The sequence below is a fragment of the Uloborus diversus genome, chromosome 2 (assembly GCF_026930045.1).
Source record: "Uloborus diversus isolate 005 chromosome 2, Udiv.v.3.1, whole genome shotgun sequence".
Taxonomy (NCBI): domain Eukaryota; kingdom Metazoa; phylum Arthropoda; class Arachnida; order Araneae; family Uloboridae; genus Uloborus; species Uloborus diversus.
The window spans coordinates 3,058,068-3,078,144 of record NC_072732.1 but is presented as its reverse complement, the minus strand read 5'-3'; the positions used below and the strand labels follow the sequence as shown (position 1 = coordinate 3,078,144).

General features: G+C 39.6%; 1 protein-coding gene across 1 annotated transcript in view; it reads right to left on the bottom strand.

The window, feature by feature from the left end:
* Window positions 1-684: 684 nt before the first annotated feature.
* The window catches only part of LOC129217751 (endoribonuclease Dicer-like), a 59,369-nt gene continuing 39,976 nt past the window's right edge, over window positions 685-20,077 (bottom strand). Inside the window, exons 12-17 of the mRNA XM_054852091.1 lie at window positions 16,522-17,087; window positions 13,113-14,990; window positions 9,986-10,288; window positions 4,855-5,023; window positions 2,764-2,839; window positions 685-840 (exon numbers count right to left, since the gene is read on the bottom strand). Of these exons, the coding sequence (XP_054708066.1) occupies window positions 687-840; window positions 2,764-2,839; window positions 4,855-5,023; window positions 9,986-10,288; window positions 13,113-14,990; window positions 16,522-17,087 (3,146 nt within the window). The 3' untranslated portion in view covers window positions 685-686. The remainder of the gene's footprint in view (window positions 841-2,763; window positions 2,840-4,854; window positions 5,024-9,985; window positions 10,289-13,112; window positions 14,991-16,521; window positions 17,088-20,077) is intronic.

Below are 20,077 nucleotides of genomic sequence, written 5' to 3'. Positions count from 1 at the left end.
GCATTACAATCATTTCAGCTGTAAGAAGCCAAAATAAAATAAGACGGCCAAGAAATAGTTTTGATTAAAAAAAAAAAAGCCTTACGTCGACTTACATAGTGCGTTTGAATTTGTTTTTAGCCGAGTGTGATTGAAATCAGCCGAAATGGCTAATATCAGCCAAGACTGGCAACCCTAAGCAAGTTTGAAATTTTACAGCGAGAAGAGACACATTTTCATTGTTATGGTTGCAAATCGTCTGCCTGATGCGTCAATTCACAATATTTTTCAAGGTTTAACTCAATTAGACTTTGTATTAAAAAAACTCTTTTTTGTAAAAAATCGCGTTTTTACAGAAAAAACGCTGATGTAGATGAACTTAGAATGCTAAACTAGTTAAATCCAAAATTCCATCCAAATTGTCAGAGCCGTTTTCGAGATACGAAATATAAATATATATACATACCCACAGAAATTGCTCGTTTAAAGATATAAGATACTATTTAAAAAACTGTGGGACTATTTTAGATGCTATTTTCCTTGTTTTTGGGGACTATTTTTCACTTAAGAGGCTACTAAAACGACCACAACACAATGGCAGCCCCGCATTCCCACCTCTGGGCAGTTAAAACGAGGAATCGGCGGCCGTGTCGCGAATGCAAGCAAAGCCCGAGTGGGGCGAGGTCCGGAGACCCACTCACCTCCGGTCACAGCTTCTTGGCCCTCTTGAGCTCCCGCAGCGCGTGCTTGGCGGCGGTGCACTTGGCGATGCGCTTGTTGCGTCCCACGCCCACGAACTGGCCCTTGCCGAACACGTCCACGCACACGCGCACCTTGCCGCTCACCGTCATCTCGGCCCGCCTGCAAAAGGACAAGGTCGTTCAGTTCAAACATTCTCTTGCAGACAAAATGAATTTCAGGAGTTATAACACTTTCACAAGAAAATTACTTCCAGTAACATTAGATCTACTTTGCTGTCAAAATTTAACGTTACAACAAACAAAATTTAAAACACACATGATTCAATCAAAAAAGAATTAAAAATTGGATTCAAAATATTTGAAAATAAGAAGAATACACAAAATATTAACAAAGTCCCAATAGCATACTTGCCAACCTTCGAAGAAAAAACACAGGAGATTCCACTAGAGGTATATCCTCACAACAGAATGATTAAATTATGCTTTTTAATAACATAAACACTAAATTTAAAGAGAAATGGGGATTTTCGCCGATGTAAGCTAATTGGTAGTAGCAAGAAAAATAGACTGAAAAGGAAAAACAAAATAAAAAATGAATTTGCTGAAAGTTTCGTACATTCCCCAGTCTCTGCCAAAAAAGTAGCTACAAAAACTTAATTACTAAAATCCGAAAAAAAAAAATCAATATATAATGAAAATAAAATATAAAATAAGTAGGTATAGGGTAGCACATGTTAAAATAACTTCACTCTTTCAAAATAATTGAAATATTTTCAAGATGCAAAAGGATTGAAATCTGCTGCCATTTTCGGCAAAGCACGTGCTTCGTTGAACATGCTATGTGGAAAGCTTCCAAAAAACTATTTTTTTACTAAATGAGTTATTACTTGGAAAAATTCTTATTCCATGACATTGGTAGAGTAGAAAAGGGCGCCATCTACTGAGAAGAAAGTGAAACTTTTTGATGATTGACTGCAAAAACGGGAAAAAATCGGGAGAAGGAAGCAAAAAACGGGAGTCTCCCGTTAAACACAGTAGAGTTGGCAAGTATGCAATAGATTCAGTATCAACTCTTCTTACAGAGTTTTTATTTTGTCACTTCATTTATCAAGGTCTATTTCAACCTTTTTCATTGACTTTGTGCCTTAAAGCATTACTTTTAGAGATACAAGAAAGCTCCATTTCTGCTTTTTCTGAGTATTCACCTGAACACTTATTCAGTTCACAAAAGTCAATTTCCAGACACTTCCTTTTTTTTTTCTCAGATCATTGATTTGATCTTCCAATATTTTTCTTTTCCCATTACAAATGAGCTTCTGCTTGTTTTTTTCTGCTCATTTTAATGAGCAAGGTATTTTTGCCGAGCTCCAGCAACGGATCAATTCTTTTCCGAAAAGTCGAACGTTTTTTGCGGAACCCCACTCATTTTCCGAAAAACACATTTGTTTCGACTTTTGGGGAAACAAACTTATTTTAAGAGAATATGGGCCATCCCACAGAAAAAGATCCTTTTTTCCCGCACAGATCAACTCATATATTTTATTTAAAAAAATGACGCTAGTGAGCAAAATTTTGTTGCTTGAGAAATCACCAACAAACATGCGATTTCTTATGCAAAAAAATTGTTCATTACTTTTTTTAATTATTATAATTTTCAATGAAATATTAGATAACTTATATAACGTTACGTTCGGGCCAAATCGGTGGCTTTTGCGTGGAACGGACCCATACGCCATTTTTTTTTTTCAATGTTTTAAATTATTATTTCTTGACAAATGGGATACTTTTTCTTTGTGTTGGAACCATAGTTTTCAAAACTTATGATTTGCTTCATCATCCTGTATCTATATTTAAATATTTATGCATATATATTTAAATATTTATATATCTATCTATTAGTCTGCAAAATATGCGAAAACTCCTTCACTTATTTTTCACACATATATCTGTTTGTGCAAAAATAAGTGTGAATGGAAAATGACCCATTATACCACTGGCCATGATAAACGTCATACCGCAATACATATTTACTGTCACAAAAAAAAAAAAGCACACCAAGAAACATAAAATGTAAAAGACTCACTCGAATTTGGCTGTCTGGGGCTCCAACTCCAGCAACTCTCGGATGGGAGATTTAGGAACGTGGTCACTGAAGTACTCTGCAAGAGAAAGATCATAACCCTTGATTTCGACATCAACATTGAGGTTATACATTAGGGGGACTGGAAAGTAATGTCTCTCTCTCTTTTTTCAAACATAACAGTTTATCTAAATGCAATAGATTTTGTATCTCTTTCACTATTTTTGTTTTTCTGCTTAATATATTAACTCTGCATCTTATTTTGACTAATGCATCTAGGACTAACGGTTGCAAAAATAGAGGTCTTTGCAGGTTAAACCCTGTATACTCACACACATCGACTGCACTACTTTCAGTGAAAAAAAAAACCGAGCTGATGTGTGCATCACATGACTTCCTTTTACTCCAATTTAATGTCATTTCCTCATTATTGGCAGTTTTAATATGATTCAATTGTTTACTCTCTAAATATCACCAGCAGTGGCCAAATTGAAACCAGAATTTAAAAAAAAAAAAATCGCCAAATTTGTCGCCAAGTTGTCGACAAAACTTGGCGACCAAAAGACTGGCGATATATTGCCGTCCGCCAAATTATAACACCACTTGAGTTTACATCTAAATTAACAATGATTCCCCCCCCAAAAAAAAGGGGCAAAAGACCCGCTTTGGAGCATCCGAATGCAACCAAAAAGGAAGGTGCACAACGAGACCCCACTAGGAGTCTCAGTACCAAATTTCAACTTTCTAGGACATTTCGTTCTTGAGTTATGCGACATAGATACACACATACGCACGTACATACAGACGTCACGAGAAAACACGTTGTGATTAACTCGGGGATCGTCAAAATGCATATTTCGGGCGTCTGTACATTCCTAGACACACATCCACGTGTGGTCGGGTTGAAAAAAAAACTCAACATTCATTCGGGGGTGAGCAAAATGGAAATTTAGGCTGATTTTTGGGTGAAATTTTTTCCGCGAAAACAATACTTATTTTTTTTGTAAAAGGAAGTAAAAAATGAAAATGACTAAAAGATTTCCATACTGAAACATCGCTAAAAAAACCCAGAGCTCCCAACAGATTTTCATTTTGTACCAAGGGGAAAAAAGGACATTTCTCTTAACTTTTGAAGGTTAAAATTAGGGATGCATCAATTCATGGAAAGCCATCGGTCATTGGCCATTTAGCCGATTATCCATAATCAATCTTACCGATCGATCCGATTTTCCAAGTTAAAATTACTTTTCAGCAGAACAAGAAGTTATGCTGAATGAATGCATTACGCCCACCAAATAGTGTCGGACTCAAGTCCTGATTGATTCAAAATTTACAGTGGTAGGGGTGGGATCAACATTCATATTTTCTTCGGAAAATAAATGCAAACTAGCTGCGTTGCCTGGCGTTGCACGGTCCACCTCGAAAATAAAAGTTATGACAAGTGACGCGAGTTCAACACTCAGGCTTGAATCAAAAAAAAAAAAAAAAAGGTCAGTGGAATTTTGCGGCAGATTGCGGAAAAACCCCCAAAAAAGTAAACATTTTAAATCCCCTGATTACAGGAAAAGCCTCAAATCAAAAACAAGAATTTTACCTGTTCATATTCGAGAAAAAAAATGGCAAAAGATCTTTCATCTCAATGATTTTCTTTACCGCTGTACATTTTAATAAAAGCGTTGTTGAGGAAAGTTGAGATGAAGCACTGAATAATCATTTGAATGGAGGAAAGCCTTCAAAAGATTTTATGTCGAAGTCCAGGCTTTATAATTATTAGTTTTTAATGGATATCTCCGCTCATTATTATCGGAGGATGATGTTAAATAGCCAAACATGAAGACGGGAAGATAACGAATCCATCGATACCTGGTTCGATGGTCAGTTCACTGTCGTTCTGGAGAAGAAGCTTGGACACGCTCAGTTTTTAATTATATAAGAGATGATAAAAGATCCGACAGTTTAAGTTAAAAAATGAAACTGACATTGTAAAGGAAAGAGGGCCCAAACTTAGACATTTAGGGACTTGGAAACTAAAGGGACGCTTAGGGGGGACCAGTTGAGGGCCCTGAAAATCGGGAAAGGCGATGCGTCGATTACCTATCTCGGGCTTCATCATGGTGTAGTAGACCCTCCATACGGTGTCCAGAGACATCCCACTGTCCAGGTAGATGGCGCCGGCGACAGACTCGAAGATGTCACCCAGAGCCTTGGGCACTTCCACATCCTCCATCTCTTCACACTCCTCCTCTTCGATGTAGTAGGCTTGCTGAAAAAAAAATCCTCACTCTGAGCAATGCCTCTGGGCTGAAGAAAACAATATTAAACTACACACATACGCTTGAAGAATACGAATCCCAACGATGCTCATCACTTTGATGTTCTTTCAAGCAAAATTTCAAAGCACGCCTCGTTTTCCAAATATAGGAAGGACCACAATTACAATTAGTTTTATGAACTCCAAACATTAAGGAAATATAAAAGAATTCTTAAGAGAAAGGAACAAACGTTTAGAAATAGGATAAAACGCCACCTGGAATGGGAAATGTTTAAGAATCTTAACGGCCTATAATTCACAAAATGAAAGAATGGCAAAACAATAAAGTTCTTAGAAATGAAAGTTCCGTTTAGAACATTTGTGCACTTTAACGTTGTACTTTATCACTTCAGAGACGATTAAGATGAGGTGTCTCACTGTCGCTCTGAGGAGAAAATAAATTTTTAATACAATTCTCATTATAAAAATTTAATGGCATCAACCGTCTGATAGTAGCTGTTTCTTCCTCTCACATCAAATAACTTATGAATCATTTAGGCACACATTAATAATACCTATTTTTTTGTGAGAGAAAACTTTACTCAGACTAAAATATCGACCACAGACTCTTTCGGCATTACGAGATTTAAAACTTAAAATTTTAATGCTACTTTTTCAAAGTAACCATGTTATCGGGCTGATGAAAATCAGTAATAAAATGTTTAAATTTATTTCAGACTAACGGCTTCAAATGCAGAGAAAATATGTCTTTTCTCAATTCAAAGTCATTTTACCCGAAAATGTCATTTAATGGTGAACTATTACGTTTGAAACTTGATGGCATGCTTAAAAAGAGTAGATCAAATGCCTTAATGTCCCAACCTGCAAACATGATTCAATGACTTTAATATTTGAGATAAGAGTTTTTTCTACCATTGCTGGCACTAGTTACAGACCTGCAAACTCTCCTGCTTTTCAAGGAAGGCTCTCGTTTTTTGCCCCCATTTCTCCTGGTTTTACATTTAAGTATCAATTCCTCCCGTTTTTCTTTAGATTTTTAATTTATCATGAGTATTTCGTATTTTATCAAGATTTTCGTTTGTGAAGTCAAAACTGTGAGTCTGAAACTTATTGGATAGCACTGTGAGAGCTTTTTGACCCTTTCAAAACCCAAGGGCACCATATATCTGCACAGCATTTTGTGCGCACGTGGAAAAAAGGCTTATGCCATTTTTGCGTATTTTCTGTAATTAGGAAGCAATCATTTAGCATCTGCCAGTGGTTTCTTCTTATTCTGATAATTTTCTCAATAACGCACTGTGCAAAGCCAATTGAACTAAAATACAAACGTATTTTTTTCATCATCCCTTGTGTGGTGAAATATTTACAAGATACAAAAGGATTGAGAAATTTCAACCACAGCATTCCATTTTCGGCGAAGCACGAACTTGATGTTGGCAAGTTTCTAAAATAAGATTTTTAATGAATGAGGCATTCATTCTGGAAATTCAGGAAAGTGGAAGTCTTAAATAAGACAATTACCTCTATGCATTAAATTTAACAATATAAGAAAAAAAAAAGCAATTTATTTTTTATGTTGCAAGTTGTACCGCGGGCAGCTGTCTTTGCTTCCAAGAAAACTGGAGGTTCGACTGTCACGTTGGTTTAAATACTGGCGTCCCTCGTATGACACAGTACTTCTATAACACGGTTTCGATATGTCACGGCACCAAATTTGCGGTTATTATAACACGGTTTCGATATGACACGGTACGAAAATTTAATACTTCATGGTTTTGATACAACACGAATGTTATCTTAAAAAAAGATGGAATTTCATTTTTGTTTATTACATTCTGTTCATGTTTGATAGCTCTAATCAGTTTTTACTTTGTTTTTATGAAACTTGGTCTCGATACGACACGGTACGCGTCCCTCGATTCACATCATTTCTGATTCTCGTATGATGCGGTTTTGATGTAACACGAAACGCAGTTTCGATACAACATGTTGATATGATTTTTACTGTACAGTCGAGTCCCGACTTACGCGAGGGATGCGTTCCAAGTACCTTCGCGTAAGTCGAAATTTCGCGTTGTGGAAAAGGGTTGGTGTAAAATCTTTTATAAACGTATCCAATTATTTTAGATACTTGTAAACACCCCCTCAAGTGTTAAAAACCATTTCGTAACTAAACATTACTGTTTCTTACATAAAGAAGTGAATGTTTACTTATATTAAAAAAAAACGTTTTATTCAACGTTAAATACTGCTACAACGCACAAAATCAATGATCAATGGGAAAGAAAGACAATTAACTAATATACGGTGCGTACAGTGTACAGTAAGAAAAGCTAATGCACTATAGATGTACTGTACAGTAGATCCAGTACTAATGATATTTGTAACTTAAAAAAGTGAAGATGATAATGATTTATGCTGCGTAATCAAACCGTTAAACTAATATATTTTTAAACAGTTGTTTCACTGTTCAGTGATGCGAAAGGGATGAAGGTCTTTTGTCACGAAAAAAATATTGTAGCTAATTACAAAGATAATACTTACACACCACGATTCCCCTCCGAAAAATTTCGCGTTGCGGGTGAGGAATTCGCGTTAGGCCCAAAATTCTTTACTGGTGAAAAAATCGCGTTATAGCCATTTCGCGTAAGTCGGATCGCGTTGTAGCGGGAGTCGACTGTATACATGATTAATGAGGGTAAAAAATAAGTCAAAAAGTCATTTTAAAAAAAGTCTCGTATAACACAGTTTCGATACTGCACGGAACGAATGAACCGTGTTATACGAGGGACGCCTGTACATGGTTTATGACGCAAACTTTCATGCATGTGCTCGAGTTAAGGGTCCTATATAAGGGAAGCTGACCTATCCGACATTTTGGTTCCAAAATTGTCAAGCGAAAAAAAAATAGTATTTGCACAAAAGCCTCATTGCAGAAAACCGGTGCCCTAGCCTGATTGATGTTTGATTATTTTATTCTGTAGATGAAGCCGATTTAATTAATACAAATTAAAAACAAATAAGACGTGAAAATGAGGTTCGTTCTATTAAACATTTCCCGACACATTTTTCTTGAATTTGTGAACTAAGTTATCTCTCTAGATTCACCTTAAGTGACATTTTACTCAACTTATCATCCATTGTTTTAGGACATAGCAACCAGCGAGTATTATAACGCATTTATAAATACAGTGGGCTCTCTGTTTAACGACGCTCTATTTAACGACTTTCTCTATTTAACGACGGCTTTTCACGGTCCCAGATGGTCCACTATTGTGCTAAAAGCATTCTATTTAAGGATGCTTTCTACTTAAGGTCGATTTTTTGTGGTCCCTTGAAAGTCGTTAAACAGAGAGCCAACTGTACTAGAAACGAGGCTGGATCCAGTTCCGTTTTGGAACCAAAATGTCGGATAAGTCAGCCTGTCCTTTTAAAGGGGCTCTAGCTCGAGAACGGCTGGCGGATTGGTTTGCATTTTAATTCATGTTTTTAGTCCAATTTCAAAAACGTACTCCATAAACTTGCAACAATATCTAAATTTAAATTAACCAATTGAGATTGAGTAATGGAATATTTTGAATCAAAATGTATCTCAAGACTAACTGCGTCTCCCGGCTTTGCACGGTCTACCTCGAAAATAAAAGTTAGGTCAAGAGATGTGTGTTCAACAACCAGGCATGAACAAAAAAAAAAGTAAAATTTTGAAGCAGATTGCGGGAAAATAAAAATAACCAAAAAGGAAACATTTTAAATCCCCCCGATTACAGGAAAAGCCTTTAAAACAAAAGAAGAAATTTTGCTTGTTCAAATTCGAGAAAACAAAATGGCAACATCTTTCTTCTCAATGATTTTCTCCACGCTACAAATTTCAATTAAAACATTGTTACGGACAGTCGAGACGAATCGCTGAATAATCATTTGAATAGAGGAAAGCCTTCGAAAAATTAGGGATTTCATTAAGAAATCCAAGTGCCATAATGAATAGTTTTTAATTGATATCTCCGCTCATTATTATCGGAGGATTATGTTTAATGGCCGAACACAAAGCCGGGAAGATGACGAATCCATCGATACCTGGTTCGATGGTCAGTTCATTGCCGTTCGGAAGAAGAAACTCGGACATAGATACAGTCGAGCCTCCATATATCGAATTTCCACATATCGAAATTTTCTATGTATCGAAATCCCAGCAAATTTCAATGTTCGTTACATAGAAAAATTGTTTCTATATATCGAAAAAATCTCTATATATCGAAATTATTTTGAGACATTTGTAGATTTTTTTTTTTTTTTTTTTTTTAACTTTAGACTGTGTCTCATGAAAAATGAAGGTTAGGGGAGAAAATAATGTTTACTAAAGGTTGCTAAGAAACTCATAAGAAATCTGGCTTTGAGGGGTGTGTAGATAGGTCGTCGTTCCGTTCTGGAGTTCTCAAATTCCCTCAAGTTTTTTTCAAATCTTAGTTGTAACCAGTAACACTGTAAAATCAGTTTCAAGTCATCCTTTTTGTCTGTTGATTATCATTCCTAGTCTTTTTAGCTTCAGTAGAAATCATTCAAGTTAAGTAGATTGATTTTTTTACTTTTCTCTCGATTACATTGTCAAAACGAAAATCTCCTCATGTGGCGAAACAAGTTGAACTGCCGAAGAATGAAGATGTATGAAGGCACAAAAATGTCATTTCTGTTAATTTTTCAATTATTAACTTTTACTTAATCCAATGCTCGTATAAATTAGAAATTGGGTTTCATGCACGAAAATTAACTTTAATTTTAATGTTTTAGGAGATTTTTATGATAAAATAAGATCGTTTCTATATATCGAATTTTTTTCCGGCAATTTGCTACTTCGATATATGGAGGTCCGACTGTACATAGGTACATACATACGCTCAGTTTTTAATGATATAAGCCAGATATTTAGCAAGAAGCTAAGGATCTCGGGATACTCACCAGGTAGTCCTCCATGTTGGGGTTGTGCTCCTTGAGCAGCACGAACTTGTTGACGACGGCGAAGAGGCCCGGCGAGATGGCCTTGAAGAACTTGTGGAAGTCGTACTTGACGGCCAGCGAGGCGAAGAACGTGTTGTTGACGAGGGCCGAGCGCAGGTCTGTCAGCGTGCCGGGAGAGTGCCGCTTGGCGTCCTCGTACAGGTGCCGCGTGATCAGGTAGTCCAGCACGGCGTCGCCCAGGAACTCCAGGCGCTGGTAGCAGTCCGTCAGCGTGTTGTAGTGGTACGAGGCGTGGGTGAACGCCTGCGGGGGGAGAACCGGGGGTCAGTATCCTCACAGATCAACCGTACGTGGTCGCGTACTAATATATGGATGCCTCAGTTGTCAAATCGATTAACTCCACAAATTAAAAAAAAAATCATTTAAGGGTATTTGGCTGTCGTGCACATTCCAAAGCAAGAGCGATCAAAATGGGATGTTAAAGCAAAAGAGTTGATGTTTGTGGGTTATTGCCAGGGATAGGATATCGTCTCTCAGATCCAATCAGTTATGACATAGTAAATGCTCAAGACATTCATTTTTTAGAAAATGATATGTTTTTTTAGACAAAATCGTTTTTCAAATTTTTATGATGATTCATTATTCAGTGGGAGCGCAGTAAAAGATAACTCGTCTGATGATGAGATGAAACTATTAAACAAGAAAATGACCTTAATGAGCCCGACAATGATAAATTAGGAAAAGATAGTTTAGGAGGTAGCGCAATTTCAGGGGATACTAATGATGACGATAATAATGATGACGATAATAGTAATGATGCAGTCAATGATATGCCAGTTCTAGCTCGACCTCAAAGGGCACATAAACTTCCGGGTCGTTATGGGGAGTTACTTACAAATACTACCCAAACTTGCAAATGTCTACTTAAAGCCCTGCGTGTTATGTTCAAGCGTTAGCCGCAATACCGGTCGATTTCTTTCCTGAACCCAAAACGATTGATAAGGAAGTGAATGGTCCTGATGCCACGCATTGGAATGATTCTATTTTAGGTACGATTTTAGGTCACACAAAAAAATAAAACTTTGGATACAGTTGACAAACTTAAGAATAAAAACATCATAGACTGCAAATATGTTTTCAAAATTAAGCACAATTCAAACGGGGAAGTAGACAGATTCAAAGCACGGTTAGTAGCAAAAGGAATTTCACAAATTGAAGGAAGTGATTACAATGAAACATTTTCCCCAGTCGTTCGATATGTTACATTAAGAGTTCGATTAGCATATGCAGCAATTTATGATTGGGAAATTGATCAAATGGATGCAGTTATGGCCTTTGAACAGGGAACCACTGATGAGGAAATTAATATGAAAGTGCCGGATGGTTTTGCAGAATATTACCAGAAAACCAGGAAGAGAAAGTTTTGAAATTAAAGAAAAAAGCTTTGGATGGGTTAAAACAAAGTGGCAGGCTTTGGTATCAAGTGTTAGATAAGGCATTGATAGGACAAACAAAGCTCTTTTGACAGTTGTACACACATCAAAATTAATCAAAATAAAGATTTAGTGATAGTAACTAACTATTTATGTAGATTATTTACTTATATTTAGTAACTCTACAAAACTTAAAAATTCAATTAAAAAGCAACTTATGCAAAGATTTCAGATGAAATTTTTTTGGAAAGAGCTTATTATTGCTTAAGCATTAAAATTAATCGTGATAAATGGGTCCATAAGTTTGGATCTAACTCAATACCTTGAGAATAAGCTTCAAAAATTTTGTCTGCACGAGTCCCCTTCTGTGGCCGAACCACTTAATTTAAATCAGAAACTTGCTAAGAACCAACCACTGGACCCAGTCAAGGAACTTTAAATAAACGTTCCATAACAAGCAGCCGTCCTGTTTTGTGCTGCTCAAGCAACTAGGCCAGCACACGCTGTGAGCACTGTATACCAGTTTTGAAGCAACCCCAGTAAACTCCACGGAAAACTGCGAAGCGCATCATGCAATACATCCGAGGGTTAACTCAAATGACTCTACAACATTCTACCTAAACAGCACCACGAGATTATTGGATTCTGTTATAATTATCTATTAGATCGAGGTTAATGCAAATACAGTATGGGATTTCAATTCTGGAATTCTGAAACCCGGAAGACTACACATTTTTAATTTCAAGCAAAAAGGAATTTTTCCGCATTACTTTTTTCCATTTTAAATTTTCAAAATTGCTAATAATCGGCTACTACTTGTTAAAAACATAGCAATTACATTTACTTTTTACGTTACACTATTGCCACGTGTCATGCGCATATTAGAATTTTGTTGCATTTGAGCAGGAATCTGTCATCATCCGCTTTCTGTTTGCAATATCGCTTTATATTTTCTCATTAGTATACAACAAAAGGCCTATTGAGCGAAAAACCAAAGTTATTTTTAGTATGCATATGATTCATGCATTGTATCGATCGGCTTATCGTATAATGCATAATAATAAAAAGGGAACGCATATCGTGGTCCAAACTCAACTTATTAGTCAGGTTTCGTTCAATCGATGAGTTTTCTTATTGACTCCAACCGGCCATAATTTTTTTTTGATCGCTATTACAAAATATATACAAAATAACGACATTCTATCAATAATTAACTTTTAGCTGATAAAATATACTGACTTGCCAACCGGGGGGGGGGGAGGGATTTTGTATTGTATTTTTTATACTATTGAATGTTTCAATGCGAGGTATTGTTTTTTTTTCTGGAGTCAAACAGTCCAACAATTGTTTAGTGTAAAATTTTTATTACTTGTGTAAAATTAATTTGTAAATATTACTGTTAATACATATTTGTGTTTGTACTCCATACTAAACCAATTAAAAAACACTGCGGACAGTGCCTTTGGCGCTCTTTAGTGTTGAATTTACTATTAACTCATGTTGAACAATAGTCAAGATTTTCTTCATGTTTTGCTATGACGTTTGTAATTTATGTTTTATAATTTGTAAGCTTTTTTTAACTCTACTTTATTTAATTTTGCTTACTGTTATGTATGTGTATTCTGTTTTGTTAATAAATCTTATCTTAAAATCTTATTCTATTACATATTAATGAAAATTTTCGGAATAAATACCTGCAGCAGGATGGACTTGTCCCGGAAGGAGTACCCGATCTTGCGCTCGAAGGCGGAGTACCCGGCCAGGAGGCGCTCCAGCTTGGCCTCCGAGCCGGCCAGGGAGGGGGGCGGCGGGGGGCGCGGGCGCCCGTAGGAGCCGTCCGCCTCGACCGGCAGCACCCGCAGCCCCAGCCAGGACATGAAGAGGAGGGCTCCCCGGGAGCCGCAGGACACCAGGTAGGCGCCGATGAGCGCCTCCACGCAGTCGGCGATGCTCTTGTCCGGGATGCTGTGCTGCGTGAGCAGGTTGTAGGGCACCAGGGCGCGGGGGTCGGGCGGGGGCCGCCCCTCCACGCTCCTGCGCACCTCCTCCTCGCTCATGCGCGTCAGGTCGTCCAGGCGGCCCAGGTCCCAGACGCCGCCCGAGGCGATGAGCGCCTCCTCCAGGCCCCGGGGCACGACGTACCCGGGCGGCAGCCAGTTGTCGTAGGGCTCGAACTTGGAGGCGACCATGGACTCGCCCAGCCCCTTGCGCCGCCCCAGCCGGAACAGGTTGAAGTTGCTGATCTGCTTGCTGCGCAGGTAGGAGAGCTTGCCCTCGTGGATGTCGGGGTGCGCGCAGAAGAGGTGCACCGTGATGGCGTACTTGAGGAAGGAGTCGCCCACCGTCTCCAGGCGCTCCAGGTTGATGCCGTCGTTGGCGTTGGACATGGTCAGCGCCTGCAGGATGACGCCGGGCCCGGGCCCCGGATGAAGCGAGAGGTCCGGGTCGGCGTCGAACGCGACGCGCCGCAGGTTGTCGTCGAGCGGCAGGTGGCGCTCCCTGTTGGGCAGCAGCTCTCCGAACGCCAGCACGGCCTCGCCCGGATGGTCGAGGGGAGCCGCCTTGGGACTCGTCGCGTCCGGTTCCCCGTCCGCGTCGGGCGGACGCGCTTCCGACAGGAGCTCTTCCTCGCTCTTCGCCACGATGCGAAGCATCTCGTCGATCTTCGAACCGTCCCCCGCCTCGCCGCACGTCCCGTCCGGATACAGGAAGTCTATCTTTTGCCTCTCTTTCCGCTTTATCTCTTCCACCGTCGCGACGATTTCCGGATCCGACTCCTCCTCCGCCGAGTCGGACTCCGTCGAGCGATCGTTCGTCATGGAAGGGCAAGTCAGCCAGGTGGATTCGCACGCCTCTTCGCGTGCGTCGGAAAGCGTCCGGTCGACGGCCGGCTCGGAGACGGGGAACGGCTTGTGCGGGACGTCCGGCGCCTCCTCGTCGTCGCTCGTCGCAGAGTCGTCGTCCATGCTGTCCCACAGGTCGTCGTCCCGACAGGACGCCAGGTCGTTGGAGAGGCTCTCCATGTCGATGAGTCCGGGAGCGGAGATGTAGTCCAGCCCGTGGAAGTTGACGGAGCGGAAGGACGTTTCGTCCTCGTCCACGTCCCACTCCGAGTCCCAGCCGGACCCCTCGAAGTTGCTGGGGGACCCGTAGCGGACGCGGGACCCGTCCCCGTCCGCGGGGGGACGCCAGAGGGGGAAGGGCGGGAGCCCGTTGCCGATCGGAAAGCTCCCGCCGAGGTCGAACGGGGAGCCGTCCGCGCCGAAGTTGATCTCCTCGAGCTCCCGTTCCAGCAGGGCGTCGTCGTCCGGGATGTCCAGCTTGCTCGGGTCGAACACGTCGATCTCGAAGTCCATGACGCCGTTCGTGTCCTCGCACTTGCTGTCGTGCGTCTCGCCGTTCGTCACCGCGCGTCCGTTCCGCACGGGTGCCGGATCCGGCCGCCGCCGCTTCTTCTCCCCGGTCGCCGGCCCGGATCCGAGGATGTCTGCCAGGGTCCAGCCGAAGTCCAGCGGCGGCCAACGGAAGTCTGCCGGTAGGGTCCGCATCCCGACGTGGATGGCGTCGGCCACCTGTAGAGTATTCTTCCATGTTAATAAATAATAAATATATTTAATTATATATTAAAATAAATATTAAATTAAAGTATTTCTTTATTTAAAATGAGTGATTCAGTATCTTAACTGCAGCCAACACGTAGTTGGTCGAGGGCTAGAAACTAATTTAAATAGGATAATGTCAATGAACCAATCAGGTGTTGGCTGCACATGCAAATGCATTTACGGCTTTCAGCCACATGTTTTGCTTTTTCACTCTGTGTTCAGGGCTGTATCTTGCAAGAAGCAAGTTGTGTTCTATTTCTACATAGTATAAAATGAAGTTTCCAAAAAGCGTCTTTTTGTTTGATAGCACAAAACTCGAGAACCACCCGGCCGATTTCGCTGACATTTTCACAGTATCTTTCTTTCAGCACCGGAAAGGTTTGCAGACCGATTCGAAAAAAAAAATCGATGAGTAGTTTTTTTTTAATTCCAATTTAGGCCCAATTTTCAAAAATTCCCAAATATGGGGGTGAAAAATTACTCGCAAATGGTAACATTATATATCGTTGGAAAGGGAAGAATTTTCCGCGTTCTATGCAATTTGTTCCAATGCTCTAACTTAATTGCGGAGGGAGTTTTTTACGTTTTTAGCTCAATTTTTTTTAGGCTTAGCTGAAATTTAGCACTACTTTCTTCATTAAATCCATTAATAAAAAGTGAAGGAATTGTCTCACAGTCTTCTTTTTGACAGCATTGGCAAGAGCTGCTTTTTTTACTCCAGATGTAACTCGACCTGTGGTCGAAATTTCAACCCTCTATCTCCATTAGAAAAAAAGTTACAAGCGAATTAAATGAAGTTCAAAAATCTGTTCTCTATTCGAGTTTTTTACCATTTTATTTTGCGTTTCACGGTAACGCTTTTTGAACCCATTGCTTATTTCCATCTTTCTCATTTTCGATTCTTAAACTTATTTTATTTTCGTTTCCATGGTTACACTTTTTAAATTTATCTTTCTCATTTCATAATTTTAATTTCTTAAAAGTATTTTAATATCTTTCGTCATTGTTTGGAGGGGAAATTCTGCATGATAGTTTTTTTCTTTTTGTTTATTTAAGCCTGATTGTTGAATGAATGTACCTCACTTGACTTAATTTTTATTTTCAAAGTAGACCGGGCGTTGATGATCTCAATGAAATATCCAACTTTCTTCCCGATAGTTGTGCAAAGCTTTTGCATTTATTTATTGTTTTTCTTATTACCGATTGGCAACGAACTGTAAGAACTTTTTCAGCATTGTAAGCCATGTGTTTTGTCATTCAACCATTATGTTGTGTGAAATGTAGCTGTGTCTTTTGATTTCATGTTAACTGTGCTAATAGTCTTCTGCTTTAAGATAAAATAAAATAGTTACTTAAAATTAGTCCACGCTTATTCCTTTGCGGGCCATCGAATTTACACCGGGCAAAGCCGGACAACACAGCTACTGTTGAATAAAAGTTTTGTACTAAGGGTTCTCCACTCTTAACAGATATAAGATACTCTGATTTTATAAAATACTACCTGCAGCCGCAGTTGCTCGGCAAGCAGCAGCGCGTTGAGCCGGTACAGGATGCAGGGCAGGCAGACGGCCTTGCGCCAGAGGTACGCCGGGAAGGGGTGCACGGCGCACAGCTCCGGCACCAGGATCTGCTTCTGCTGCAGGTTCTCCCTCTTGGTGCGCTTGGTGTGCTCGCTGCTGGTGGGCAGCGTGACGCCCTTCCGGTTCACGTAGCGCGGCGTCAGCAGGTTGAGCCGCGCCGAGGTGTGGTCGACGTCGAGCAGCGGCTGGTCGCGGTTCACGATCGCGATGTCGTACTTCTTGAGGTAGTACTCCTCGAAGGAGGCGTACTCGGTGTCGGGGAAGTCGCTGGCCGGCGTCAGCTCGCCGCAGATCTCGGCCACGTAGAAGAACTGCGGCTTGTCCAGGTTGCGGTACCACGGCATCACCACGGCGTCGCGGTACTCCTCGGTCCGGAACCGGAAGCGACGCCGCTCCTCGTCCGACGTCTTCCCCGGACGCCTGTCCCTCTGGCGCAGGATCGACTCGGCGAAGGCCCAGTCGATGGCGCAGTCCTCGCCGTCCGGGTCTGCAAAAGATGTGGATACATTCAGACATCGCGTTCTCAGTCGACGACAGAAAACGAAACGATGAAAGCGGAGGCAGAATACTTTTGTGTTCGACAAACGAGAAAGTGAGAAGCAAAGGGAAGCAAGTGGAAGTTTTCAAGTTTTGAGTAAAACGCGTTTAAAGATTGGCTCCTAGGTAGACTTTCATTGAAGAGTTTTTCTAAATCATGCACTTACCAGGGCTACTAGTACCGTCTCTTGCCCCAAGACGGAGGAGAGCTTCACCTTCACCTACCATTTGTATTGCTTATCTAAAAAATTTTAATATTGCCACTTGCATCCCTTTGCATCTCACTGTCTCAAATATGAAATAGTGTTCATAAAGAGTGGTCATTGGACTTCAGATTTTCATCAAAGATTTAACCAAGTTAGAATAAGTCTCTTTAGTTTGGATTGAGTATCCTACCATAGTGCCTTTTTAGTCCTTCATATCAAACTTTCTCAGCTTTTCTTTAGCCATCCCCACTCAGGTGCTGCACCCACATTTTCAGATTCAGGTGTATTAGCGAGAGTTTTCTTCCGCAGAATAGCTCGAATAAAGTTTTCCGGTTCCTTTTATCACTGCTCCGTTTCTAGCATAATTGAAGCAAAATGCAGCTTCCGCCCAGAACTCTTCGCGTAAACCGGAGTCTTTTAGCATTGCCCTGACACCATCAATCGAAGTCAGGTTGTATCTCTCCGCGATGCCATTTTGCTGGGGCGTGTAGTGTTTCGTCTTTTTAATGCTGATGCCCTTTTTGAACAAATAGGCTTCAAATAAGGAAGTCTTAAATTTCCCCCTCCAATGTATGACCTTACTGCCAAAATGTTCTTCCTAGAAATCTCTGACACACTTCTAATAGTGCAAAAAAATACACAAAAGCTTTATCCTTAGGTTTCTAGAAAAATCGTTAATTGTGGTGTGCGTATGTTTTATCACCAAAAAACTCTTTTTGGGAACGGTCCTACTAAATCCAAAGGAATCAACTAAAACGGCTTTTGGATCTTATCCCTAGGGTGGGCTTGAAAGAGCATTTCCTTTTCTTCACCATCACCCAAGGCTTGCAATCGGATCTTTGTTAACTTTTATTCAGTCCAGTGACACAATTGGATCAGTCAGTATCGAAAATACTATCATAAATGAAGCGGAAAAAAACGCACATGCCACAACCCAAGGTCTAAACGTTAACTGGGCACATAGATTTTCGCATCTCAAGTGAATGATTAAGTTAAAAAATGGATGGCACCATTTTAATATTATTGAATGAAAAATGAAATGGTGGCTGCTCCATGGATATGCTATATAAGAAAGAAAAAATATAAAAGGTTAAACCGTACGAGGCGACGTATATAAAATCGTATTTATATTGGAATAAGGAAGTGTTTTTATCACATATCTGTTTAAAAGACACTTTAGTAGCATTAGCCTGCGGTGAAAAATCAATATTTTGATTGTCACTGAAACATAAAACAGGTATGACAAAACAATACTTAATGTAAATGAGCAGTAAAATGTTTAACATTTTCTTTAATAAGAACAAATATTCGACCTGGATATCCTTTTAAAGAAAAACCAAGGCTGTAAATACGTGATCCGGGCAACAAATTTCGCCTCAGTAATTGAGCGTAGTAGTCCTAATTTAACGTGATGATCACATATTTACCACCCGACGAAATTTGGAACATTATATTTAATTTTCTCTACCTTTTGAAAATTTGCTCAATACATCTCGTACTCACAGCTACCCCTTTTATTATTTTTAACAGGCGCATATTCGCAAAACATTTTTATCTTTGCAGAAATGGTCCGTAGCCCCTGCAACAAACAAACAAAAAAAAAATATATCAAAAATTGACTCAATCAAATCGGTTTTGTGGGCTTGTACCTTCTGTAGCAGGCTAATGGTACGAAATATACCCCGTCTGAGGAGTTTCTTCATTTTTGAAAAAGTTTTGGTAACTTTGTTTTTTCCCCTTTTGTTTCTTGCACCAACACTGAGCTAAAAGGTGCCTTTTTTTACCACATGAAAAAAATAATGTTTAAGTTTCCTACTTTCTACCTTGCATGAAGCTTGTTTTGGGCAGAAAATGCATTAAAATTTAAAATACTATTACTTACAAACTGTCCATTACTTAAAAACACATGCTAGTATAGGCCTTCTTTATTCCTACTATTATGAAAGGAATATCTCTGCAATATCTGGACCAAACTACCAAACCATATATGTACGATACATAATGACTCCCGGGATGCAACTGAATATTTACAACACCCATGTCCCGCAAAATCATATTTTCAGGAAATGATTATTAAACACCATTTTTTCTCCAGCTTCTATGTAAGAAAGGATTAAAAACAGGGTTGGCAAAAACCCGGGTTTTTTTAAAAAAGCCCATGGACCCAGGGTTTTTGGGGTTTTTTTAAATAAAACCCAAAAAACCCCAACTAAAGTTGGGTTTTTTATAAGAAATGTGGTTTTTTTTTTTGTCTTTTTTTAGGGAAAATGTGGGGTACTTGTAGAATATTGGAGCGTAAGTATATGGACAAAGTGCAAAAATTGTCTTCGGGTAAAAAAAGCTGGAAAATTAGTTGAAATTCAGCGTTTTCTGGAGAAAAATATAAAAGACGAAAAAACCCAAGAATGGTGAAGTTTCAGATTTTTTAATTTTCATTATTAATAACAGTTAAGGTAAAGTTACATCTCAAGTGATAAAATCTATTGTACGTTTTTAATTACTACATTTTTTCTTTGCATTTTACTTAAATGTATTTTATTTTGTTATGTAAAACTACTGTAGAACCTCAAGAAGTTTAAATCCCTTTTTACTGAATTCCAGCTTAATCAAGATATTTCTTTGAACTTTATGTTGCATGTTTTTCTATTTCTGTGTACAGAGTAAGAAATATTAAACTTTTTCGTAAGATAATGAAAATACTGTACCTGTTCTATTTTCTGTCGACCGTTTGAAA